This window comes from Ostrinia furnacalis, unplaced genomic scaffold, assembly GCF_004193835.3.
Source record: "Ostrinia furnacalis isolate ACB-3 unplaced genomic scaffold, ASM419383v2 OfSCF3056, whole genome shotgun sequence".
In the NCBI taxonomy this organism is placed as follows: domain Eukaryota; kingdom Metazoa; phylum Arthropoda; class Insecta; order Lepidoptera; family Crambidae; genus Ostrinia; species Ostrinia furnacalis.
This window is the reverse complement of record NW_021133295.1, coordinates 288,712-315,910: the sequence shown is the minus strand read 5'-3', so window position 1 is coordinate 315,910 and position 27,199 is coordinate 288,712. Positions and strand designations below refer to the sequence as shown.

The window sequence follows — 27,199 nt, the reverse complement described above, 5'->3', positions numbered from 1 at the left end:
TAATATGTTACATGTAGAGCAAAATGGATTCTACATTAGATTTTTAATATGCCTAATTGCAACCAGAAGTTAATAAAATAATAATAAAAATAAACTTTTTTAAAAACAAGCTTTTATTCTGAATTTCGAAAGCTTGTATCGCGCATGGAATTTATTCCTCTTTTTTATCTGTTTGCGCTACAAGCTTTCGAAATTCAGAATAAAAGCTTGTTTTTAAAAAAGTTTATTTTTATTATTATTTTATTTTACACTTTTTAGTTATATCTTAATCTCAGGACCCTGGACATTATCTAACACTAAAGTGCTCGAAAAGACAAATCCAACGAACCCAAACTCGATGAGTTTCCGCCGTTTTCTTTAGGCGTTCCTATGGCCACCTCCCGACTCCATCATCAGACCAGCTCAATGGTACCATAATATTGCATTGTCATCGTACTTACATAAGTATACCAAATTTCAGCTCAATCGGTTGAGGAGAACTGGTCTTAAATTCAGTTGCAAGATTTGTCCCACACATACTAACAAGTGAAGTCAATATTTAAAGCTTGTAAAAAAAGATGTTCATTAACAAACCCGTTTACTTCTCTAAGCCTGTTAGTAACAAAAATTGCGGTGACGTAAGTAGGAGCTATTACACTGCGGAACAAAAAAAATAAAAAAATCTGCGGCATCTATTTTGTTAATGGATTTTGTAAATACTTGTATTAGACATAAATGGTGTGCATTTACTTTCTTTGGATTGACTCTGGTTCTTGAGATAAACGAGACACAAGAAATCAATGAAAAAAATTAAACTACCCTCCCTAAACTTATATTAATTTGATTATACCCACTAAGTTTTATTTTCTACTCATGTATTAGTGTAGTTGTGGTTACAACAATTTAGTAATCAGCTACTAGACCTTGAAATTAACAGTTTGTGTCTTTTAAATTAATTTTTAAAGAGCTTTTTTGTCTCAAAAATATGAGTTCATTATGAAAACCTTGCGTTTACAATCCCAACAGTTTTTGTTAATATTTGGCTTTTAAACTTACAAAAGCAAAGAAATAAGATCACGGAGGTAGTGATAAAAACCTACCAAGCATACTGTCTTATAAAACTTCCATAAAATAATAAATATTGGGGGTCCAATATCGTCTGCAAGACTCGTGAAGACTCTTTGCCATACTGGAGTCAAGCTGGACGTAAAGGACTTCAATTTGGATAGCCAAAGATATGAACTGAGCTTTCTAATCACTAAAATGATCAAAAGTCAGCCAATTTAAAGTCTTTTACGTCCTGAAACGTCCGTTTGAATACGGAAAAAATAAATTCGATTGACCGCAAATCCGTACTCTTATTAAGACACTGTATTTGTAAACCACATAACACAAATTGAATCTGAAGCATGGCTAAGCTTTGTTTTAGTAATCAAACAATATTTGGGGAGTCATAGAGCACCAGACTTTTCAGAATTGGTTGTTTGAAAAATTTAACACATAAGGATCTAATTTGAGTATTAATTTTTTTTAACAATAGCCATTTGGACACGTTCTCCCATAATCTGGGTGATTACAGTGAGGAATAAGCAGAACGGTTCTACCAGAACATCAGGATAGTGGAAAAATNTGTTATAGCATCGGCGCAACTCGTTGGGTCTCGAGAAGAAAAGCATGCCGGCCTCCAAGGGAAAGATGCGAAAAACTGACGCATCTCGTCCCAATCTGGTGACTTGTATCGCCATACTCGTCTTACTCCACAAGGGCCACGATCGGATGGTGAGTATGTCGATACAGTTTTCACCAGGCAGTGGTCAGAAGTTCCAAGAGGAGCTGTAACCATGATGGAATATCTGAACTAAGGATGTGATGTAGCCAAGATTTATGGTTATAAGTTTGATTAAACACTAACTTCTCGAGATATATCGCACATCAGCTCTCTGAGACCTTCAGGAATTGAAAATACGTTGGAACATCCATGTTCTTGAAGCAGCTCGTTCATATTGTTAAAAATCCACTTTATTTTTTTGGTTTAGTCAATAGTTGGTTGTTTTTAATCAAACACTTGACAGGTGAGACTATATTATTCTGTCACGGATTTGACATTATTACAGAAAAATAAAAGAAGTTTAACCATGTAGTTTTACCTAGTACAAATAGAGAGGACACTAAACTTTTTCGTCCAAGTTTTGGTCCTAAAATCCTACGCTAAAATCAATCCAATTTCAACCTAAGAAATCATTCTGATTTGTCATTTTGTTACCATTTCAGAACCAGGATCTTCACTAATTGATCAAAGACCGAACCGATCCACTTAACTGCATTTACATTTAGGCATAGACTGCAGTTAAACACAGACCCTATTATTATTTATGTACGGTAAGGCTAACATTCAGCTGTTTAAATATTATTAAGAAGTACTCCATTGAGTCATGTCAGTCGATACTTAACAACTAAGTGTCAGCAGTCGTCAATGAATCACAGTGAGTCAGTAGACTGTGGGAATCACCATTGGTTTGGTATCTCGGTGAAAACTACTAAAGGTTCGGTCAAACCAACGCGATCACACGCGATCAGCCGGCGTGCAGCGCATTTAAGTCTGGTCGCCATCGCTGCACGCCGGCTGATCGCGTGTGATCGCGTTGGTTTGGCCGAACCTTTACTGGTATGCTATATTTGGTCGAGCTAGAAATGTAGATTGAATCGGCAATCACAGGTTTTGAAGTGAATGTTTCCGACAAACAAAGTCATAGTACGGTTATCGCCAGGGACTGTTCTTATACATTTTCAATAAACTTAACTAACACATCGATGTAAACAATCTCTACATTCGGCCATTTATTGCTTACCTACCTTTTTTGTGCAGACGATGCAAGTTGATTAACGTTATTAAATAATTTAGTAAACAAAATGCATGAAAGACTGAAACCACACTGAAACCCATGCAGACAAAGCCTAAGGAGAAACAAAGATAAGTAACATCTACCTTGTTGTATTACCTTGTCTCGGTGAATAAATTATTATTATTATAAAACTTTATTGCACAATAAAATAGTACAAAAGGTGGACTTAATGCTATTTAAGCATTCTCAGCCAGTCGACCCCTGGGTTATGCAGAAAGCTGTGTGTGCGAAGGTAGAGGTAGAAGGGTAGAAGTTAAAATTGAAGTTAAATTTTTAATTGATATAATATTTAAGATACATATACCTACATACGTACATACATATACATACATATATACAGATACATACAATCATATAATATAAATAAATATAATTAACATATAATACCATTATAATCTATATATATAAAAATGAAACCCGTTTCGCGTTGTCACGGCATCACGTGTGAACGGCTGAACCGATTTCGATAATTCTTTTTTTTAAATGTTTGTGGAAGTCCAAGGATGGTTCTTACGGAAAAAAATATTAAGAAAATCTCTACGCTAAGGCGGTACGAAGTTCGCCGGGTCAGCTAGTATGTGATAAATAAATAAACAATATTACGCAATCATGTGGAAAGGTGTTTACGTACTCTCATTTTAAATGATGTCCTCGTTTCCGACTCTCTGACATCTTGTGGCAACGAGTATAAATAAATGATCTTTTATCTTTTTTTTTTCTAATCTATTCACTAAACGTGCTGTAATAGAAGCGAAGTCAGCCATTGACAAAATTATGTTAAAATGTTATTTTTGGTGTTTTAGTTAAATAATTTAACTAAATAGTTAAATAAGTTAAATAACCTAGCTAGACAAAAAACTAAAAAAAAAACTAACTACGGATGTGAAACCAAAATTAGAAAATTTAAAAATCGAACGCATTTAAAACAAACAAATGAAAAACACGTAATTGAAATCTACCTCCATCTGATTTTTATTAATACCTTCTTTGTCCACTATCCAACCAAATTAGAACTTTATTCGCCTTCATTGGTCACATTAAAATTGTCAGTACGCGGGTCATCTTAAACTGGTCACGCGTGCGCAACTTGCCGAGTTTATTTCACAATTGTAACAAACGTTGCTATTCAAATGTGTACTTTATTACAAAGAAAGTAGAGCTAAGTGTTTCTATCCGAGTGGAAGATACGGTGTGTTGAACATATCCCCGATAACTGCGTTTGCCCCATTCAGACGTTACAACCGCACCAGTGTAGTCGTCAGTATGTAATATTTTGAATTTGATAAAATACACGTGGGTTTGTGCGAGATAATAAGTGTAAATAAAACTGATAAGTGACTTGCTAGTGCGTTAAAAATACAAGATGGAGTTGACCACGGCGAAGGCAATTTCGATGCTAGTCCTGGGTTTGGGCAGCTTCGTGTTTGGGATGATTCCCGCAGGATTTTCAGAGGGAACCAGACAGAAGCATCCTTTGTTGATATCGTGCCTCCTTTGTTTTGGGGGTGGCGTGCTTCTATCCACTTCTGTGGTTCACATGCTGCCAGAAGCGAGGGAGAAGTTGCCGAATTATTCGGAACTGCTGCTGTGTGTTGGTTTCTTCATAGTTTACTTGGTGGATGAGCTGGTTCATTTGTTTTATGGGCCAGGGAACGATCCTCATAGGCAGACGTATGGGAGCAATGAGGGGACGAGTTTGCTGCGCGGTGAGAGGAATATGAGAGGGGTGGACGATGCCGAGATGGTGGATAGGTGTTGTGGGGATGCAGCCAACCCCAGGATGTGCCATGTGAGCCACACGGCGCCTTGCAATAAGAGCTCCTCAGGGGTCATAGGGCTGCTGTGTGCTTTGTTTGTACACAGCGTGTTGGAAGGGCTCGCGATTGGTCTACAGGAGGATGCTTCGCAGGTACGATTATCCTTGTTTATATTTATACCCATTGTTTATTGTTATCGTTTTGCAGGCTGCTGTATAGGTAATTTCTCTAATTAATTCAATTAATATCAAATTCTGCTCAAAAATAAGGTCAATCTACTTACATACAAAAAGCTTAAGGATTAATAAGGATGGAAATATTGTGTCATTCATTACAGCAATATTATTTCATCTTGCCTAACTTCTGTTATCATTGAATTTTATAATTACTATCAAATGTCGAATTACACTACTTTATCGTAGTTTCAGTGTGAAACAAAACTATATGATAACACACGAATTAAAATTACATGAGTGGGTTAATCGTGTGCTCATTATCATGCAACATCTACACTAATATTATAAAGAGGAAAACTTTGTTTGTTTGTTTGGTTGTAATGAATAGGCTCAAAAACTACTGGACCGTGTTTAAAAATTCTTTCACCATTCGAAAGCTACATTATCCACGAGTAACATAGGCTAAATTTTATTTTGGAAAAACATAGGATTCAGGGGTCCACGCGCGCGAAGCCGCGGGCGGAAAGCTAGTTAATAATACAATAATACTTAATTAAGAACTTTGAATGTTCATGTTACCGTAAATAAATAAGCCATTTCGTTTTATATGCCATCTCTTAAGACGGTAGATCGTAGTTAAAATTATATGACAGAACAACCTTACTTTTAAAGATTTATCTTGTTCTGAATTCATTGAATTTAATAAATTATTATCCAGTTCGGTAGCGTAGATTCTATTGTTTTATAACGTCACTATTAAATTGATACAGGGTGTGCCAACATTTTTTGCAAGTAGCAACTCTTGATTTTTCAAAAACTGTTCGAGGTAAGGACCTGTATATTAGGTATTTCTATGTTTAATTACACAAGGCTGGACCCAAATGTGGCTCACGATATCGAAGCTTACCTTATTTCGTCCCAGAGCGCATATAAGGTACGGTTTAAGTGGCCTTCAAACACTTCCTTGATCCAGTCTCAAATGTAGACTAGATGCAAGCTTAATGCCACGGGTCATTGTAGTGCGGCCTTTTACCGACCTTGCTTTTAATGGGTTATTGTTTAAGGGTCCGTTCAGCTGCTCATAGCGATTACTAAAACTGATTTTGAACATAGTTTTTCACAAGAAACAATACAAGGTAGTCGATGTTCCTGTACGTGTAGCTCATTGGTTACATACCTGAGACTGTGAGTTCTTTCAGTTGTAAATTTAATTAAGAAACCTTTGGACAATATCACACAGCGTCATTTAGCCCCAAAGTAAACAACTAATATGCTTGTGTTATGGGTGCTAGCTTATTTATTTGTGCAATATTTTTCTTTCTTTCAATGGTGCCCTAGAAATTTCAATTCATCATCATCATAATTTCCGCCACAGGACGTTTACTGCTGAATATAGGTAGGCCTCCAATGATTTCCACATCGCCCGGATGGTAGCGGCCTGCATCTAGAAGTTCATTGTTTACTTTAATAATAGCAGTTAAACAATATAAAAATCTTGACCCCGTCGATTGATAAATTGTTTAAAATTAAAAATATAAGATCAATAAAATTGGCCTTTGGAATCAATATTCATTTATCAGTATAAGTACATTGTTATTTCTTACTTTGAAAACTAGACTATTTATGAATTTTCAGCAGACAATTAATTGAATTTTTTAAACAATTACACAGGTAATGGTGGAAACTGTTATCAGTGATAAACACAAGGACCGTGTACTATCATGCAATTAAAATTTGGGTCAATCGTATCTATTCTTTTGTTATTAAAGATATAGAAATACCTAAGTCATAATATTAGATAGATATCCAATATAAGTACGACAAGTTATCGTTTTTGTTTGCAATTTAAATATGAATTATGAAATTGAATGTTAAAAACATGTTACGTAAAGTTTTTGATAATTCATTTAAAATAAAAATCAAAAATATTTATTCAGTTTAGACCACAAGTGGCACTTATGAACGTCAAAATATAGTCCTACTATCCTACTAATATTATAAATGCGAAAGTTTGTGTGGATGCCTGGATGTCTGGATGTTTGGGTGTTTGTTACTCTTTCACGCAAAAACTACTTAACGGATTTTGATGAAACTTTACAGTATTATTGTTTATAACCCAGAATAACATAAAGGCTATAATTTATGACGATCTGTGACAAACTAAACTTCACGTGGGTGAAACCGCGGGCAAAAGCTAGTAAATAATAAAAAAGAAAAGGTAGCCCCATTTATAGAGGATGGCACTGCGATCTTTGTAAAGGCTGAAACTGTCTTGTTCAGTCTGGCACCGTTCCCCCTGTTCCGACTGTGCCTGTTGACTGACTGAACCAGTTCATATTATTTAGTGACCCATGGCATTGTAAGGTTCTCTTTAGTCAGTTTCTACAGAGACACAGGGCAAATTAAAGCCGCGACTCTACATTTGTAAAGAAAGCTTTATTTTTAAACGATATGGCACTTAAAAATAATTTGTAACAAAAATATACTATAATGTAAAGTATACCTTATACACAATAATGTCTCCGTCTATACCTAATTAATTATTAGAAATGTATATTATCTATACTAATAGTATAAATGCGAAGGTAACTCTGTCTGTCTGTCTGTCTTGCTTTCACGCCTAAACCACTGAACCTCTTGATGACATTTGGCATAGAGATAGTTTGAGTCCCGGGAATAGGACATAGGATAGTTTTTATCCCGGTTTTTGAAACAGGGACGCGATAAAGTTTTTCTGTGACAAACAAAATTCCACGCGGGCGGAAAGCTAGTATCAAATAAAATACCTAATTAATTTTATTGTTGTAAAGCCTCGTCTAAATAAAACGTTTCTATTCCTTAGATACTGAAGACTTGTGTAAATTACCAGTAATAGGTGTTTATCAATAAATATGTGTCCTTATCAATGCATTTTGATTGCATTTATTAGATTATGATCTAGTGTAGTGCAATTTGAACTCTAATGCGATAGGTTTGAAGCATATATTAACTAGTTATTTAATAATGCACCGGAAGTGGGTNATTAGATTATGATCTAGTGTAGTGCAATTTGAACTCTAATGCGATAGGTTTGAAGCATATATTAACTAGTTATTTAATAATGCACCGGAAGTGGGTATGAGTAAAGTTGAGATTAAATGTGGGTGCGGGTAAATCAAGGTTTTTTACCGGGCATTGTGATAAAAGGGAACTGTTTTTGATAAATACTTGTTTTTCTTACTTTAAGGATATTTTTCACGGGATAGTGAATTAAATTAATACCGTATTATTTAAAATATATCTGTTTTTATTTAACAACATACTTACACAATGGGTAAATATTTACGAGTATGAGAATGTGAGTGATTGATGGCCGATTTCACCATCAATCCCTAATTTTTAAGTGACTCCTACGACAACAGAATTCCTGTTATGTTATTACCATAGAGGTCACTTAAAAATTAGGGATTGATGGTGAAAACGGGCATGAGTCTTAAATTAAGCATCAGGAAAACGTGCCAAATAGGTACTTATGTATAGCTACCCGAAACATGGCAGTTTGTGGTTGAATTAGGTCTAGTATTATGGGTCGCTGCCATGCCGGGACATTATTGTAAAATCAAGTAGGATTTACAAATTCAAATTCTTTATTGCTCCATGTTGGTATTACCTAGTATTATATTATCTGTGGTATTACAAAGGTTCTCACTTAATAGACATAATCTGTCATCCGCTTTGCAATGGAGGGAAGTCAAACCTTAACCTTAATGAAATTTCGAACTCCTCCACTGTTCTTCTGATCAATTTCGTTGCGGGTCCAATGACAGTTTAAACTTTCCCCCGGGGCAAACTTGACCTTCATTGGTTGGGTTTTTATGGCGGTCTAGCTGTAGATCCTGGCTACATAGGAGTTGCAGTGGTGGGAATGAGGTGGGAATGGTCCCATTTAATAGACATAAACCTATAACATGGAGCCTGCTAGGGGTCCCTGATTGGGTCAATTTTCTTCTATAGTGTTCAAAGTTAAAATCAGAGTGGGGTTACATCGATGATATTATGGTTGAGGTTTAGTCGCCAGGCGGCATGCACAGTGTAAGCTGAAAAACGACAATGATTCTGTTATGCCGTGTTCCGATTTGATATGACGATTCGGACACTAGTCCTCAGTCGTTACCATGCATCTAAACATTGAAGAAAAAGTCATATCATGTAATGAGATCAATTTTCATGTTGTTATTAGACGTAGGTATTTCGTCTTTATGTACGTGATTCGAATAATGGAGTGCGCTCGCTCTTTAACACAATTTTTATTCTGATCAGCTTGTCTTTGAATGACGTGACAGGATACTTAGAAGTCACTGAATGACATTCAGGATCGGGGATTTTAAAAGGAACTTCGATGAGGAAAAAGATTAATCAGACACATAGTCATTTGGCCTTGTTTTCAATAGACAATGGGCATGGGTTTGATTCCCAGATGAGGAGCAGAAAGTGAAGTTTGTAATGGTGGAGCTCTACGTTTACTTTGGACTTTAACACCCGTATTCACAACCATTACTATGAAGTCTCACAGTAAGCGTGGACGTACAGGGTGACAAACCAATCACAGAGCTCTATTCAACGCTGTGCATTCGATTTGCTGCTTCACTTAAGGCGGGAGGCGTAAGCTGAGTAAGCTTTGATCACAAAATAATTTATATGCTAGGCCATAGACAAAGCCAGATTTGTACATAGAAGTGTTCGTTTTCCTTCCAGGTCTTGCTTCTCCTCGGGGCAGTAGCGTCGCACAAGTTCGTAGTCGCCTTCTGCCTCGGTGCAGAGCTGAGCGCAAGCGCACCGGGCCGGCTATGCGCGCACATTGTCTGCGTTCTGCTGTTCAGCGGCGGCTCCGTGGCTGGCATCGGGCTGGGAGCCGGGCTGGACACTGTGCAGGCTGTGAAGGACTCTATGGCGATCCCTATCATGCAGGTAAAGTGAAATAACTTTTTTTTGGGTACCGGCCTAGCCCCAGATGCGCACCACGATTTAACGGTCTTTTATCGATAAATTAAGCTTTTGCTGCTCGTCAATAGATGGCGTTCCAAAAATGCTTTTGCCACTTGTCGACAGATGGCGTTACAAACAACTTTTGCCACTCGCTATGAGTAGATGGCGTTTATCTTTGTCGTTTAAAATCTACGATGAGATTATAATTATCGGTTTACGTATTCTAGGCTAGCTGGACATTGTAAAGGATTTTAAGGACTCGGGCAATTCCTATTCTGCTCATTAAGTACCCACCTACCTAGTTAGTTTTTGAAATGAGTATCTTTTGGGGCTGACTTGGAGACTGAAGACTGATAAGGACTCCCTGGCGATCCCTTTTACGCAGCTTAATATGAAATAATTTCTTTAAGAATCTTACGAACCCATCTGTAGTGATTTTGGAGAAAAACTATAACTTTAATTATTATCTTTTCAGGCGCTAGCAGCCGGAACTCTCCTGTACGTGACAGTGAGCGAAGTGTTGCCACGCGAGCGAGCTAGTTGGCACGAACGCAAGCGCAGCGCAGGCGCCGCTCAGTTCGTCTCGGTCGCCGTCGGCTTTGCTGTTATGTACTTGACCACTATGTATTTAGGTGAGTCTTCTTAGCTCCCTTTTTTGGTATTTAAGAGACTGAGCAGTGTTGCCGCGTGAGCGAGCTAGCTGGCATAACTAAAAGCAGAGACGGCTAGCTCGCCTCGCTCTTTGGCAGCTTATCCAGCATAATTATAGGTTCGGCCAAACCAACGCGATCACACGCGATCAGCCGGCGTGCAGCGATGGCGACCAGACTTAAATGCATTGATCGCCATCGCTGCACGCCGGCTGATCGCGTGTGATCGCGTTAGTTTGGTCGATCCTTAAGGGCTTAAGGTGTCCAATTGAGCTATAACAGACGCCTTTGCTGACTCCAAGTCTGACACCAGCGTTTTTGACTATTAAAAAGTCTACTGAATGATAATAAAATATGAATCGCCAAATAAAATAACTTTTTATGTTTTCAGATCACGATGCTGTGTAATGCTGGCGGTACCACTGTTGTGAGATTTGTATGACTGTCAAAATGGAATAGTTAGTACCTAGCTACCTAATTGTTAAGTTGATTCGTATGTTGATAAACATAATAATTGTGTGTATTTTATAAACTAGCAATAAGTACATACCTATATTACTTAAGACTGATATTATTCTTAATGACAATAAAACAATTTTGCTATTTCCGCATTTTACTTTATTAAGACTGCTTCTGTCAACAATAAATGTACAGTTTGTGATGATATAGGACTGATATTCATGCAACTAAAATCTTTTAACATTGGAAAATTGTTTTTTCTAAGTACAATAGAAATGTGTAAGCTAATTTACTAAATTAGATCATTGTAGAAGGATTAAATAACAGTAAACAATTTATTGAGAAGGGATTTAACTGCATGTAACTTTATTATTAAATTAATTAATATTAAAATTAATAAATGAACATGGCACTGTTAGAATCTGAACCTAACAACGACACATAGATTTACCGCTAGATGGCGTTAAAAACTTTTGCTACGCGTCAATAGATGGCGTTAAAAACTTTTACTAATCGTCAATAGATGGCGTTATAAAAAAATTTTGCTACTCATCAACAGATGGTGTTACAAAAAAGTTTTACTACTCATCAATAGATGGCGTTACAATAATATGTATGCTGATCGTCAATTATTAGATGATGGCGTTACAATAACATGTATGCTACTCGTCAATAGATGGCGTTACAATAAAAACCCTTTAGCTATTCGTCAACAAATGGCGTTACATGAACTTTAGCTACTCGTCAACAGATGGCGCAAATGTTTAGTCCTATTAATATCATATAAAAATATTTTCGTTTTGTTATTTATTACACATCTAAATGCACAAAATAATCTCAGTCCACAATACTATTGCGATATTTATATACATCAATACATTTTATGGAAGCGATTTCTACATACAACTAATATTCATACTGAATATCGGAATACCTCGTATTAAACAGTATAAATAAATGTATTAATTCTTAAAATAATTAAATTTTAAATACAATAAAAGTATTACAAAATAGAAAATAATACAGATCTTTGACTCGATGCACTTATGCCTACGAAGTAAGTACTGTTAAAATAATAACAAAAAATTATAATTCGTAAACTTTGAATAAATATTCTTAATTTATTGTGACGAAGAGAGCGTATGTCAATGAAAATAATTTATTCTGACTTCACAATTTTTTGTCAAATATTTCATAAAATTATAGAGTTCATTCTATTTTTTTAATACAACAATAAGCGGCAAGTATGATAACCACAAAATTTTACGATTATTTTAACAGCAAGTGCAGTGGTAAGTTCTCTCATACAAAATCTTACACACAGCACTGTCTGTAACTAGCTTAACACAAACATCGTGGTGAAGTGAGAAACGCTGTGAAGTCGATGGTAGCTTTGCGCCTCGATCACTTTGGGTAACTATTTATAAATACGTATTTTAGGCTTGTTTTAATAAGCATTCTGTATGTTGCTGGACTGTGTTACGAAAGTTGTAGTATGAAAACAAGATCTAATAAACATTTGTAGTGATAATGGAGCTTGCACTAGAAGCAAATTGGTAAAGTGCATTGCAGTTTACTACAGTGTACCTATTGCAGTTACTGCAATACAATGTTTGTAACAATATTTCTTGACTTGGTAGGTAATAGGTATGTTTTAATTGTGATGAATTATGAATTAGATCAAGTTTATCCTAATAAACTGAGCTTATACAGATGCTAGTAACAGTTTACAATTTTATACAATTACAATCTGGATACACTTAAATAAATATTAAATAATTAACCATACTTTACGTATTTAAAATACTTGATTTCACATTAATAATACCAAGGCACTAAGTTTCACGAGGCACTGTAAAGTATCGGAGTTCCGTAAGAGTACGACTACGCAAGACTAAAACAAGAAGCGTAATTAAATAGACAATTTTTGAAAATAAATACAGTAAAATACATCAACCGATAGTACCTACAAGTCCACGCTTGACATCGGTAACATGCGTAGCGACCTGATCGATCTAGCATCTGTACCTCTAGTAGGAAAAACTTTCGAGTTCGTTTCGTTGCGTATTCAAAGTGTCATCGAAAAATTTTGTATGAAAAATTAAACAGCGCCCCCTATATTATAGCCGCCCTAGGGGGCGCTGTTTAATTTTTCATACAAAATTTTTCGATGACACTTTGAATACGCAACGAAACGAACTCGAAAGTTTTTCCTACTAGAGGTACTGATAATGTTACACATAGTATAGAAGTTAACAGCGAAGTAACTAAGAAAAAGATGTTGCTATGAATAAAAAACCTGACGCTAGAACTATCGGTCTGGTAATACTAAATCGGGAAGACTCCACGTAAATTTGTTCAATGTCCCACTGGATTTCACTAGCACTAGAGCCTGTGGTCAGGTCTCTTCCTCTTCTTCTAGCTTCCTATTTTTCCTCCTTTGCCGATGCCGCTCCCTCTTCTTGTGGGCTCGGTTCCTCTTCGAGGTAATTTGGCACTCGCACCCTGCGCGCACTTTCACGTAGTCCATCGACCACCCGCCGGAGCCTGGCACTGATATGTGTCCTTTAGTCTTTTGGTGGGGCATTTCGGTGGCGGCCGTGTACCGCACTAACGCGTACGAGTAAGAGTATATTTGAACGCACCTCGACTGGTTGTACAGCCGAGCGTCGACGAAGCGACAGGGCTTGTCGACGACTTCGGGAGCGCAAGAGAGCTCGTAGAGCCTCTGCTTGTTCTCGCCGTCCTCGTACAGTTCTACGTAGAGGCCGCTGAAGGTTCTGCCGCCCTTCTTGGCGACCATCTCGCCGATGGAGGGGCAGCACTCCACGACGTCCTTCTTGGCGCCCTCAGTCCTGAGGACGCTCTGCATCTCGCGCCAGTGCGAGCGTTTCCACGCCGCCGTCGCGTCCAGCTCCTCGTCCGTCCTGGAAAATACCAAGATTCAGGTTTTAGAAACTGTTAGTTACTATTTGGTTTAAGTATAACAAACGACTGACATAACCCGCAGTGGGCGGGGCACATAGCTCGTAGAGCTGATGGCCACTGGGACAGAAAAGTCCTCGAGTAGCGACCACGAGCCGAAAGACAGTAGTGTGGGCGGCTTTCCCACTAGGTGGACCGACGATCTGGTGAAGGTCGCGGGAGGTGCCTGAATGCCTGAATGATGTCTTTGTGGAAAAAACGAACGAACGAACTGCTTATTGCATTCTCAGTGCAGTCAGGTTGCAGTCAATTTTGTATGACATACAGTTGTTCGCATTTCAATAAAGTAGCAACTCATGTGTATGTGCACCATGTAGTGACCATTTTATGTTGGGCATATAAAATCTGATTTAGCAATGAAATATTACTTTCATTCGTATGGTATTTCCTTGGAATAGTATAGAATGAATGAAAATAGTGCAGCGTGGGACGTCCACCCACGAGGTGGACCGACGACATCATAAAGGTAGCAGGAAGGCGCTGGACGCAGGCCGCTACCAACCGGGCAACATGGAAAGTGTAGCGGACAGCCGCTCGGGCGTGCAGAGATAAGAAAAACCTTCGTTTTAAAATGAAGATGTATTTCAGCAATAAATGCCCACAACGGCTATCACCCCATAGCAAGTATGACACCCATCAAAAACATCAACTTCAAAACTAAACAAAAGGTATCAAAAAGAGTAAAAAAAGTATAAAAACATAGAGAATATCAAAAAGAGGTTGGTCCACGTATCGGTTCCCAACAGAAAGCATTGCGGCAGGCCTTTGTTCAGCAGCGGACGTCCTATGGCTGAGATGATGATGATGATGATTGGTACTCACATCACGCGGTGATGGTAGGGCTGCGGCGAGCGACGCACGCGGCTTACGTTCCCGACCATTTCGCCCGCGCCCGCCACTGCACCACACAGCACCTGGAATGAGGAGAAACTACCATAAAATACAAATCAAATAAAATAATTAATTAGTACATAGGCCCTTTCCAGGGCACTTACACACTGTACATTAATATACCAGCTAGGATGTTAGTGACTATTGGGATGGGACGAAGTGACGAACGATTCATCAAATAGTTGCGATATTATCACAGTGGTCAGTATAGATGCTTATGCCCTTTTTCACCATCAATACTTAATTTTTCAGTGACCCCTATTAAACACTTATCAGGAATTTAGTTTTCACTTAAAATTAGCCATTAATGGTGAAAACGGGCATTCTTATAAAGTTGCTAAAACTGTCAATTATTATAATGCATCTGGTCTAATTTTACTTGCAAGATTAGCGGGACAGGTGAACAAAATAAAAGCTTGTAATACCTATAAAGTTCATGTATTACTAGGAAAGAGGACAAAGAAGTGAGTTTCTTTTTATCAAGACATCAAGCACATGGAACGATTGAAACATTGTCGAGGCCCTATTTTACAGCGGCCATAAAACAATAAGCTATAGTGTGGCCACCGCAATTTTCTTTTATGACCACACAGAGGCTCTCTAGATTAAACGTGCACCTTTGTGTAAATGTACTTCAGTAATATAAAGTTATAAGCTAAAAAAACTTTCATTCTAATTCATGCCCTAAAAGTATTCAGAACAAATCTTATTTTACATAACCATGTTAGAAAGAACTTGGCAGTTCATAACAATAATACTTATTTATTACGATTTACGAGTAAGAATTGCAAAACACCAGTCAAGTTAAAAAACGTGCCAATCAAGCTATGTGACTGAGATATATTAGGGTTGAATAGTTAATAAAGTACTAAATAAGTTATTTCAGTCAAACTGATTCAAGAGCTTTAACAAAGTACACAAAATAACACTTACCATTATTATAAAAAGGAAAAATCTCTTCTACAATAATTCGAAAAGATAGATTTATAATATTTACAGTTTATTTTAATCGGGGAAAGAATGTTCACTACCAAAGCTTTGTAACTACTAAATAAAAAAAATAACTATAGGGTAGTTAGGTAAATGTGTTGCCAACTGTGCGAAAAAAGGTTTACTAATAAAAAATATTTGGCTACTCGTCAAAAGATGGCGCCGCTCCGCCAAAACATGGCGGCTACAACTCAATCCCACAGATTAACTTACCACTGTTTAATCAACAATCCAACAGTCCAATAATTTGTTTTCATACGGATGATGCTTACAAAACTGGGCGGCCAAACAAAACTATGTTTCAAAGCCAATGGAACATCCAACGTATTGTAAAGGATAAAGGTTGAATTTAGGTTGTGTTTTAATTTCAAATCAAAAGACTTGAGTTGTTTTGATCAGACAAAACATGGGGTTTGAGTTACGCGCGTCAAAACAGTCTACCTACGTTACGATTGAAACTCGATAGTGGAGAAGCATAATAAAAATGTAAGTGATAAAAGTTAAGGCGACATTTTATAGAAAAAGAAAGTTTGATCTATATCGTAATCCTATCATCTAATTTCAAGCACAGCACACTAGGACTATTTAACTATTTTATGTTTTATTTTGAGTTACCTACATTTTATCGACCCGAAGATTACACGTAATTGTAAACTGAATTTAAGATTATGCAGTTTAAATCATACTTAGGTATAAACAGACACGGATAGCCGGATAGGTAGGTATTATGAGAGCTAAAAACTTGAAAATTTATAAAAAATGCAGAAAGAAAACATTAAAAATAAAGAGTTTAACCCATGGTATTATATCTTCGAGTTCGTATCAAGTTTTGTTATGGCATCGCCGCGACCTATATCTTTCAATCACCTCACTTGCGCGCGCGCACCTAAACATCACAAACAATGGCGACGCGATTTATACGAAAACCGTAACAGCACAGATCTGTCTTTTGGTGAATCAGAGGGAAAGCTCAGGATTAGAAATTGTCTTTGAGAATGGGTTGGGTAATGTGCTACAAATCATGCCATTTTGACTTCTTCCTCCGTGCTATGAGCATTATAAACTAATCTGTGTCACAATAGGCAAACACCTAGGCTATAATATCTCCCTCTACTACTGCTTCTAACTAGGGCATGAATATCGGAATCTCGGAATCTCGTAATATCGGAATCTCGGACTGCGAGATCCGATATTTCAATTCCGATATTGAGCGACCCAATATCGTAATATCGGAATCAGATAAAAGTTTTAATTGAGATTTTAAGCAAATCGTTTAAACTCGCCACAACCTGCCACAAAGCCCAAAGTACATGATTTCGAGCCGCATATCATCACTGGTAACACACACTAATTGAAGACTTACGTCTTCATATTCGACGATTTACCTAGCTGATCGTTTGTCCGAGATAGACATACTTACTTGTCAACAAGCTCCTAACCGAAACTGGGTAAGGAGCAACATAGACATTCGACATAAGCTTCGTTTTTTCCATATTCATCCGAAGGCCTACCTGTTGGGAAACTCGATTAAGGTCTTCGAACATTGTGATAAGGTCTTCCAACGGTTCTGCCTTAGTACGCTAAACAGACGGACGATGAGGCAGCAAGGTTCTGAAGTGGAGGCTACGTTCCGGATAGCGCAGCGTAGGACTCATAACCACAAGGTGGACCGACGACCTCATAAAGGTAGCAGGAAGGCACTGGATGCAGGCCGCCACCAACCGGCCATTGTGAAAATCAGCATCGGAGCCTGTGTTCAGCAGTGGACGTCCTATGGCTGACATGATGATGATGATGGCTCGTGGTTTTGTGAGTTGTACATCGATAATCAAAAAGGAACAAATTACAAGCACATTCAAGTTTTTTACCACTCTCTACAATTTTTGTTTGAGTTTGAAAATTTGAATGACCCTGAAATTCGTTCCGCCAATATATAAAACAGGGTAATACAATGAAGGAGTAAAAGTTTGTTTGATACCTGTGATTTTACAAAAACACTTTAATTATTTGCTAGTCCATATAGGCTCATTATCAGTAACCATTCGATATCAGGTGATCCGTCTGTTCGTTTGCCTCTTGTCACATAAAAACCCAAATGCAATGGATACCCATAACGTAAAAATGGTTTTAAAATAGTTCAATTTTATGAAGTGCTGTTTTGTACCAAATTAAAGATTTTTATTAAAATCATTATTTTATTGTAAACAATCCAGAATTCTTACGAATATAACCAAATATTAATTTTAAAGCACATGAACTCAATTCCGATATTAATATCGGAATTCCGATATTGAGATCTAATATCGGAATCCAATATCGGAATTGAAAACCTTCCGATATTACATGCCCTACTTCTAACTACCTACTTGAGCAGCGATAGCACTTTAGACTACCTTCACATTTTTATCCCAAAATCATTCTTATAAACTATCTACTTAAGATGCCACGTGCCATAGTTAGTGCTAAAGTTGCCAATATCTTTTCTACCGAGTTTAAATGCCATCACGTGTTGATCACAAAACGCTAATAGGTCAATGTAAAACTAGATTTTTTTAAATCACTGAATGATTTGGTGTGTAATAAAATACCTACTTATGCAGAATAATTGACTCGAATTTATAGCAAAGCTACGTTTGGAACTTACACCCGTATTCACAAACGATGCTTGCTTAAATGAAGCAGCAAAACGAACAGCGTTGAATAGAGCTCTGTGACTGGTTTATGTGTGACCCTGTGCGTCCACGCGCACTGTGAGACCTCATAGTAATGTTTGTGAATACGGGCGTTAGTTCACAGACAACTTTAGCTTGTTAGCTATCGTTTCGATTAAGTCGAGATAAACAGGTTGAAAGGATCGGTTTCAACAAGTACGTTTATCACGAACATGACTGTTGCAGATAGATCCACATTTCAACTTCAAGCTCGTCTCGGTTCCTGACAATTTTACTCAGCAATTGATAAAGTGCAGTAAATCTAGATGGAAATGTATTTAAAGTTTAGTATTTAAAGACCAGTTTAATAACATAAGTTCTTGAGAAGACGACGAACTTAATAGAGAATGATGCACTTATCACTCAAGTCGTAATAAATAGAGAAGTTGAACATTTACAATACTACAATAATAGAATACATTTCAATCATACAAAAGGTGCAAAGTGAAATAAAAAGTTTGCCACACAAACACCTGCGACCACACGTATTTACTAATAAAATGCAAAAGAATAACAGAAATCGTAAACTCATTATTAAAATCTAGATTACCCAATTCAAGGCTAAAATTAATTCAGTTCTATATTATGTTTAATTACGATTTTATTATATTAAATAAAGATATCAGTAGTCATTATAGCATCAATAACGATAAACAGAATCCTTTTGCATCATTTAATTTGAAATTCAATCCACAGACCACATTTGCGCGAAGCACTGGCATTATAAAAATATGGCGCCAGCACGGACCCTTTGTGAACACCAATGAAGAGATTAAAATATCATAAAAAGTGTACACACGACTTTAATCAACCCATTTGTATTGCAAAAAGTATGAACTGCAGAATGAAGTTGTTAAAATATTATTGCTTCGGATAGTTGAAATTGCAAAGCCATTGCATGTGAGTTTTTGCTGTCTTGTGGGTAAAACAGCGTACTTAACGTTAAGAAATGTCATATCAAAAGAGGGATTGGTGATGATACATATATTTCTTTATTAAACAGAGTTCAGCGTTTTCAAAATCAAGAAAAGATTGTACAAGAATATTCCTTGTGATTTGAGATAAAACTATTTTTAACTTTAACAGTGTTAATGATCTTGATCTTTTAAACAAAATTTCTTATTATTGTAAGATGTACTCGCAACAACTTTATAGTGCTCAACATTTCATGGAGACTTACTAATCCTTCTTTATTGGACATAGTTTAGCAACATTATAAATTTAGAGTTCACTTTAACGAGCACTGGACATGAAAATAGATATCGTGATGCATAACCAGTAGTGGTAATACTACTGGATTAGCCTCGATACCAGTTATACGAGCACTAAAAGTATTTATCAAAACATTTTTTTACAACCGGGGCGCAGACTGTTGACTTAAAAGAAAAAAAGGCTCTGGAAAATATTGGGATTCCGCGCGAAAGTGGTTTGTGGAATGTTCAATTTATCTTGTGGAATTTACAAAATATTTTGATCGATTGTATTGAAGATTAGTTGTAGAATAACGAGGCTCACAATGAGGTTGGCATTGACCCAACGTCGTAAAGACTTTACGGGATTTTGAAAGTAATCTCTTCAGTTTTACTAGGACTTAAGGGACTAGTAGAATTTATAATGATGGGAATGTGTACTAGACAAGCACTAGTTATAGATATGAACACAACATTACGCATTCCAAATAAAAAATACTTCCCATGAATATGCTAAAATTGAACTAGCACAAAGAGTTGATAGAATCAATTAATTAGTCTAAAATCGGTAAAGCTGCCACGGATAAAATTAAAAGTTTACTGCCGTCTATAAAGAAGTTAATAAGGCCATTTGTAAACGAGATAACAAAAACATCGGCACTTTATTAAAAGAGCATAACTATCGAGCATCAAACGCCAATAAAATCAATACACCTTTGAATCATAAATTTAAGAGCGGACCAGTTATAGATGAATATTTTTATATATCATGATTTAGTGATGAATGAGGATTCTCGGAAGACATTAGATATCGATATTAACATACCACGTGTTCGAACACAGAGTTGACAAAGACGATGTGAATCCAAAAAATATTTTTGAAACCTTTAGGTTTGTTATTGAAGATTCAAAATTGTGTGATCTTGATGATATTGACGGTAAAGGTGAGCTTGCTGGTCCGTAATTAGCGGAAAGCGGTATTTCGTTAATTTATTGATATAGCAATCAACTAACGATCAGTATACCGACGCTAGATGTCGTAAAAATGGAGATTGCCTCCGAGCGCATGTGAATTGTGGATTATGAGACGAATGTGGGACCGGCTGTAAAATAAAGGTTTACTATGAATGGAATTAACGTGGATTTTAACGCAGAAACGTCATAAGATACAGATAATGATATGGCAGCTTTGTGTGAACAGTTATCGAGTAGCGGATATATTTTGAAAGTGAGTGGCTGGTGAACTAGAAGATATGTTATATCTTAACGATTATAGTAAGTATACCGCTTTGGATAGATATGACCTCTGGCGTCTGTGAGCGAGCATAATATCCCGACTTCAAATACAGGTTGTGTCAGCTTTGGTCAAATAGGTGTAATAACTTTTCTGGTAGTGAAATGATTATTGTTTTGTTTTATTTATCTACTTATTTAAAAAAAGCGTTGCTAAAATTAATTGCATGCAAGGTATATGGCTAGAACAAGACAGAATTTACTTAAGACATAATCGAAACTGACAAATGTAGAGAATATTTTGCTGAATAAGTTATTTTGCATCTAATTTTATAAATTAATTTTCACATATTTCGCTTTTGGATCCAATAAAACCCAGAGGTTTATTGCTGTTCCTCAAATTTGATGTCTTGTTTTCATCAGATTTAAATATGGACTCACAATATTAGAATCTAAAATTAATATTAATGGCCAGCTATTCAATATTTATACAGCAATTAAAGCTCAAGCTTGTCATGTGTCTATTGAATACAATTAATTATATTTCGAAATGTAAGGTACAGACTACCGGAAATTATCAAGCAATACAAATAAAGTAATTTAAGCAACTCAGAAAAATCAGATAGAAGTTAAGTAATATATATTTCTTCAATCCGAAAAACTTTTTGGAATTCTATCGAATCAAAAATGAAAACTATCGTCAAAATGATACTTTCTAGAAACTCTATAAAGAAGAGTTTTGAAAATTGTTGAGAGATTTTAGGCTAGAATCTCCTGATTATGAAATATGAAGGCGTCAATAACTTTTTCAGTTGCAACACTTGAATTTTAACCGTAACTATAACTATAACTAGTGTTTATGTAATTTAACAGACTTTTGACGTTTGTTGTAGTTAAAGTAAGATGATGTAACCCAGGTTTAATATATGCCATTGCTACAATTTTATTATTTTATAAATAATTATGATTTTAAGTTGGTGAAAATAAAAAATAATAATTTTAAGCTCTACACATACTCTAAATGCTTATTATGAAAATTAGACATCATTATTACGCAAATCATAAATACTCTAAATCCTAGTTATGTACAAAATAAATGTGTCCAAAACTTTAATGAGCTTTTAATGGAGTTGTCAAAGGCTGACAAATTGCCGGACCACAATGGTTTTAACAAATTAGGAACATGGAAATCATAATTGCTGTCATAAATTTTAANGAGCATAATACAGGTTGTGTCAGCTTTGGTCAAATAGGTGTCATAACTTTTCTGGTAGTGAAATGATTAGGTGTTTTGTTTTATTTATCTACTTATTTAAAAAAAGCGTTGCTAAAATTAATTGCATGCAAGGTATATGGCCAGGACAAGAATTTACTTAAGACATAATCGAAACTGACAAATGTAGAGAATATTTTGCTGAATAAGTTATTTTGCATCTAATTTTATTAATTTTCACGTGTTCTGCTTTTAGATCCAATAAAACCCAGAGGTTTATTGCTGTTCCTCAAATTTGATGTCTTGTTTTCATCAGATTTAAATATGGACTCACAATATTAGAATCTAAAATTAATATTAATGGCCAGCTATTCAATATTTATACAGAGGTACAGACTACCGGAAATTATCAAGCAATACAAATAAATTAATTTAAGCAACTCAGTCATATCATCGAGAGCTCTCAGTTTCTACAACTCAAGAAGAAGAAAAAATAGTTAGAAATTAAGTAATAACTTATTTCTTCAATTCAAAAAACATTTTGGAATTCTATCGTATCAAATATGTAAACTATTGTCAGATGATACATTCTAGAAACTCTTTAGAAGAGTTTTCAAAATTATAAGCTAGAACCTCCTGATCAAGAAATTTTAATATTAAGGCGTCAATAGCTTTTCATTTGCACCACTAGTACTTTAACTGTAATTATAACTATAACTGGTGTTTTATGGAGTTTGAGATAGACTTTTGGCGTTTATTACAGCTAAAGTAAGATGGCGTAACCCCGGGTTAATATTTGCCATTGCTACAATTATTTTAAGCTCTACACAAAATGCTTAAGTATATGAAAATTAGACATCATTACGCAAATCATAAATACTATAAATCATAATTAAGTACAAAATAAATGTGCCCAAAACTTTAATGAGATTTTAATGGAGTTGTCAAAGTCTAACAAATTGCCGAACCACAATGGTTTTAACAAATTAGGAACATGGAAATCATAATTGTTGTCATAAATTTTAATAAACCTGTACATTTGATGAACGATGGAAGTTTATAGTAGCGTAGGAAGCTCGGTGAGTTACAAGTCTCGAAAATATCAGTGAAATGGAAGGACTATTAATAATGACTGTCGATTTAAGTACTTTTGAATCATAATTGACTCAGAAAACAATTGTTTGTAAAGCAGTTATTTTCATCATCATTTCACTCATAAGACGTCCACTGGTGAATACAGGCTTCCCTCAATGATTTTCATAGTGGCCGGTTGGCAGCGGTCTGCATCCAGCGCCTTCCTGCTGCTACCTTTAGGATGTCGTCGGTCCAACCTTTGCTATGGAAAGGGCTAGCTCGGTGTCTCTTTAAGAGATCTAATTAAAGCATCAGTCGTTTTACAAATAGATTATTCTTATCTAGATTAGACTGCGTTATGTAAGAGTTTAATGTTATAGTGGCACAAACAATATTAATTGGCTTTAGTAGGTATATTGGATTTGGTAGACGTAGCTAATTTGTTTTTAATTTGTTTGTCTTCTGTTGGATTAACGTTTGATATAAGTCAAATGAAGTGTAGATTTGTGTAATGATTCAGAAATAAACAACGAATTATTATTAACAATAATTGTCATGTAAGGAAAAATCATCACATGATTGAGGACTTAGTAGGAAAGTAGGATTTGTTGAATTTTAATTTATTGCTATTTTAATCTAAGCTTGAGTTTAAATCCAGACTTAGAAGCTTGCACATGGCCTGCACATCATCTTGACTTTGTATCATATTCAGAGGCAGGATAACGTAAAGTTCTTAAGAAAAATACATCGCTGTACGAGTACTGTGACCAAATTGACGCGTATCAAAAGGCCGTAAATCATTGATTGTTTGACAGGTCTTTTTAACGGCGATATATCGGCAGGCCCTTTTAGCGTATCTGTGGGGGCGCTGCGAGCTGCGCACGCTTCGCACTCCATTATACAATCAGGTCACCATAAACTTCAGAATGTAAGGAAATATAGGGCATTTTCTACTACCTACTTTAGAGACTTTGACAGTCAAAGTTTTGGAATGAAAATGAATGAAGGATGAACATGTAGAATTTCGGAACCAGACAAAAAAGATCTAATTGTAGTAGGATTAATTTAAAGATCTAACAATAAACTAATTCGGTTGTAAGCTGTGTAGTTCGGTAGTAGTATGTCTATGTGGTTGATTTACCTTATTATAAAACGGAAGTCGGAAACATTGTGGGCTTAAGTAATTTCATCCAAACAAATATCACAATAAGTAACTTTGTCCCAGGAAATCATAAAATCCTGGTTACCCTACATTATAAAACTTATTTAGGTTTTATCTTTTGTAGAGTCGAGTCCTAAGAGTAATAAAATAATAAGAATTATCATTTGCTAATGGTAATTTTAATTGAAAACCACTCTTGATAATAATATTTCAAGAGCATTATAAGAACTAAATGCATGCAGCGATTTGTAAATCTTATTTCATAAACTTAGGGGTTGATATTATAGAGATAGTTTTATCCTGGTATAATAAAGCATTATTCGTCTTATACTATGAGTGATCCTAGCAGGATTTGAACCTGTAACCGCAGATGGCTTCGTTCGTTCGTTTCAGCCGAAAGACGTCCACTGCTGGACAAAGGCCTCCCCCAAGGATTTCCACGAATCAAAAATTCAATGAATCTCGGTGTTGTTCAATAATTAGTTAAATGATATCATTGTAGATACAATACTATTGTTTGTATGTTTGTTATTTCAACAATTAACATCACAACCCACCGAGGCGAAAACTCGTTGTATAAATAACATAATGTATGAGAATCGTGATCACACAATCAGACTGGAACAGGAGTAAATGGAGCTATAATACCCTATTTTATTAGTACAGTACCATTTAAGGTAATTCAGATGCTAGAACACATAAGGGACCTAGTACGTTTTTGATAAAAATGCAGATTTAGGTAAGTAAGTACACAAAAAATGCGTAGGTAAGTAACAAATGGTGATTTTTGGTAGAGACAGTTTATTATGAAGCGGGTAAAAAAGACCATAATGGTTGGTGATGCGTGAATTAGATTTTCAGTGACAGGCCGAAAAATCGGGCGAAGCCACGGACTAATAAGCTAAATAAAAGTAACAATTTATATACTTTTTTTTAGAAATAAGGACGAATTATTCAGAAACTTTCGGCAAAAGAGCTTTTATCCCTCGAATTTTTAATTGTATTTTAACTTGTTTGCTATACCTATAATTATACTGTGTCATGTTGAAGTCTTATTTCCGTCCTTTAATTAAACAGTGGTCACCGCAGGCTTAGCCTGATGCGTACGCGCACCGTGCATAATCGGCTCGCGTTGTTTGACGTTCGATTCCCCACACTAGTCGGATTGCAGCTTAATCCCCTGATTGTGGACTTCGCGAACGACAGGGGCTATTTCTGTAACAATAATCGTATGCGGACCGTGAAAGTTTTAAGTTTGGTCCTTCGACGTCAAAACACGGTTGTAGTGTTTTATTTTTAGTGTTAAAAAAGGTCAGTACAAATACTTACTAGAATGTTTTATTTATTTTTTGTTTTCTTTTTTCACACAGTTTCGAAAAGTTTGGTCCTTCGAAGTCAAAACAATGTTGTTGGTTTTTATTTTCATCGTGAAAATAAGTTTTCACTGTTATGAAGGAGCTTTTTTATCTAGCGCGTTTGTTATGACTACTGAGTCTGGTCAGACAGATTTGAAAGCTGTTTATGTATTCCTATTATTGTGTTCATAGAAATGTAAGTCGCTAATATGTTGTGGGCAAAAAACAAATAAGTGTGTAAAATACAAACAGCATGAAAATGTTTGCATACAGAATACAAGATGGTAGCATACCTATCAAGTTAAGCTGTGGTATCTTATTTAGTAGGTACTCAATAGGTTCTATTTTGCTACATATATAATATGTTGTTGCCTGTACTTGTTGTAAATTTCATGGAAATACCATAGAGCCATGTTCATCTGATGTTTATACTCAAATCGTGACAATAACTTCAAACAGATGAAGTGGATGAAGCTGACACTGTTAATATGTTAACCATCAATTAACATGCCACCTAAATCTTTCAGATCCTCGTCTCGATGTTTACTTTCAAGGCTACTGACTGCCTTGATTTTAATTTATTAATTTGTGGCTTAGTTGTTGAAGTAAAGGCACTGAAAAGTTTGGCTTTTGAATTTGAAGTAACAACACGAAGAATTAGAAATGACCCCAATAAGATTGTGTTTTTTTTTCTTTATTAAGGAAACAAACAGCATGAATTGATACATGTGAACTTTTCAATCCTTCCTTAAAATAAATAGTTCCTTATAATAAACCCAGATTTAGACTAACAAAAGCTTTTTTTTTCATTTAAATAATTCGTCGCCGACGACGCCGCAAAGGGGCGATGGCGACCAATTACGTCCCGAAACAAAACTGTTTCTTTGATCATACATGTACTTTCAGTCATAAATCTTTCATAAGTGTATTTGCCCTTCACATTATAAATATTTAAGCCAACTCAACACCCTGTGTTCTGTGTTCCAGTACGAAAATACTTGGACATAACTCGCCAACAGCTGTTCTCAGAGGATAGGGCTTAATCCCAGCTCGCGATGTGTATAAATCAGCGTTCGTCGACCACATAAATTGGCATGACACAGACGTATGCGCATGATATGACAATGATCTATGACAGGTCACAGTTTAATGCCTACGGCGGCGCGATCAAAGCGTTGTGGGGAAATCACGTTTGGAACGTGGAAAAGAACGAAAATGTGTACCAGATACCAGAACGGTTACATTTTCAATTTTAAATTTATTTATTTTATTTATTTATTTATTTATTAGGTACACCAACGATAGGTACAACAATACACAATATGTTAAAAAATACGCAAAATATTAAGCTAATTGCACTATCACTTAGAGGTATACACAGCTTGCAAGAAATATAAGTTGCTGATTAGTTAGCATAAATGATGTTATATAAGTTAAATTATTATGATATAGAGTCGGTTGCTGTAGCCTTGAATTTGGGTAGGGACATGAAATGCACATCCAGGG

General features: G+C 35.9%; 3 protein-coding genes across 5 annotated transcripts in view; 1 reads left to right on the top strand and 2 right to left on the bottom strand.

The window, feature by feature from the left end:
• Positions 1-1,981, bottom strand: part of LOC114357165 (uncharacterized) — an 85,901-nt gene extending 83,920 nt beyond the window's left edge. Inside the window, exon 1 of the mRNA XM_028310664.1 lies at positions 1,892-1,981. Within this exon, the coding sequence (XP_028166465.1) occupies positions 1,892-1,981 (90 nt within the window). The remainder of the gene's footprint in view (positions 1-1,891) is intronic.
• Positions 1,982-4,093: 2,112 nt separating this feature from the next.
• Positions 4,094-11,037, top strand: Zip88E (Zinc/iron regulated transporter-related protein 88E). The gene is made up of 4 exons (XM_028310666.1): positions 4,094-4,791; positions 9,550-9,762; positions 10,256-10,412; positions 10,822-11,037. Exons 1-4 carry the CDS (start codon positions 4,246-4,248, stop codon positions 10,836-10,838), a joined length of 933 nt encoding a protein of 310 aa, XP_028166467.1. The 5' UTR covers positions 4,094-4,245; the 3' UTR covers positions 10,839-11,037.
• A 1,081-nt stretch (positions 11,038-12,118) lies between these two features.
• LOC114357169 (uncharacterized) overlaps positions 12,119-27,199 on the bottom strand; it is a 28,626-nt gene continuing 13,545 nt past the window's right edge. For 2 of the 3 annotated variants that reach the window (XR_003656279.1, XR_003656280.1), the window contains exons 2-4: positions 14,697-14,788; positions 13,118-13,816; positions 12,119-12,914 (exon numbers count right to left, since the gene is read on the bottom strand). Coding sequence is in view for 1 of the 3 variants with exons in the window: in XM_028310668.1 (XP_028166469.1) it covers positions 13,288-13,816; positions 14,697-14,788 (621 nt within the window). In the remaining 2 variants the exon portion in view is untranslated. Of the gene's footprint in view, positions 12,915-13,117; positions 13,817-14,696; positions 14,789-27,199 lie in introns of those variants that run through there. The other variant, XM_028310668.1, reaches the window with a different exon arrangement.

Coding starts and splice junctions, on each gene's coding strand:
- Zip88E (XM_028310666.1), top strand. CDS start 4,246: ATGGAGTTGACCACGGCGAAGGCAATTTCGATGCTAGTCCTGGGTTTG. Junction 4,792..9,549: donor TACAGGAGGATGCTTCGCAG/GTACGATTATCC, acceptor TTTTCCTTCCAG/GTCTTGCTTCTCCTCGGGGC. Junction 9,763..10,255: donor TGGCGATCCCTATCATGCAG/GTAAAGTGAAAT, acceptor TTATCTTTTCAG/GCGCTAGCAGCCGGAACTCT.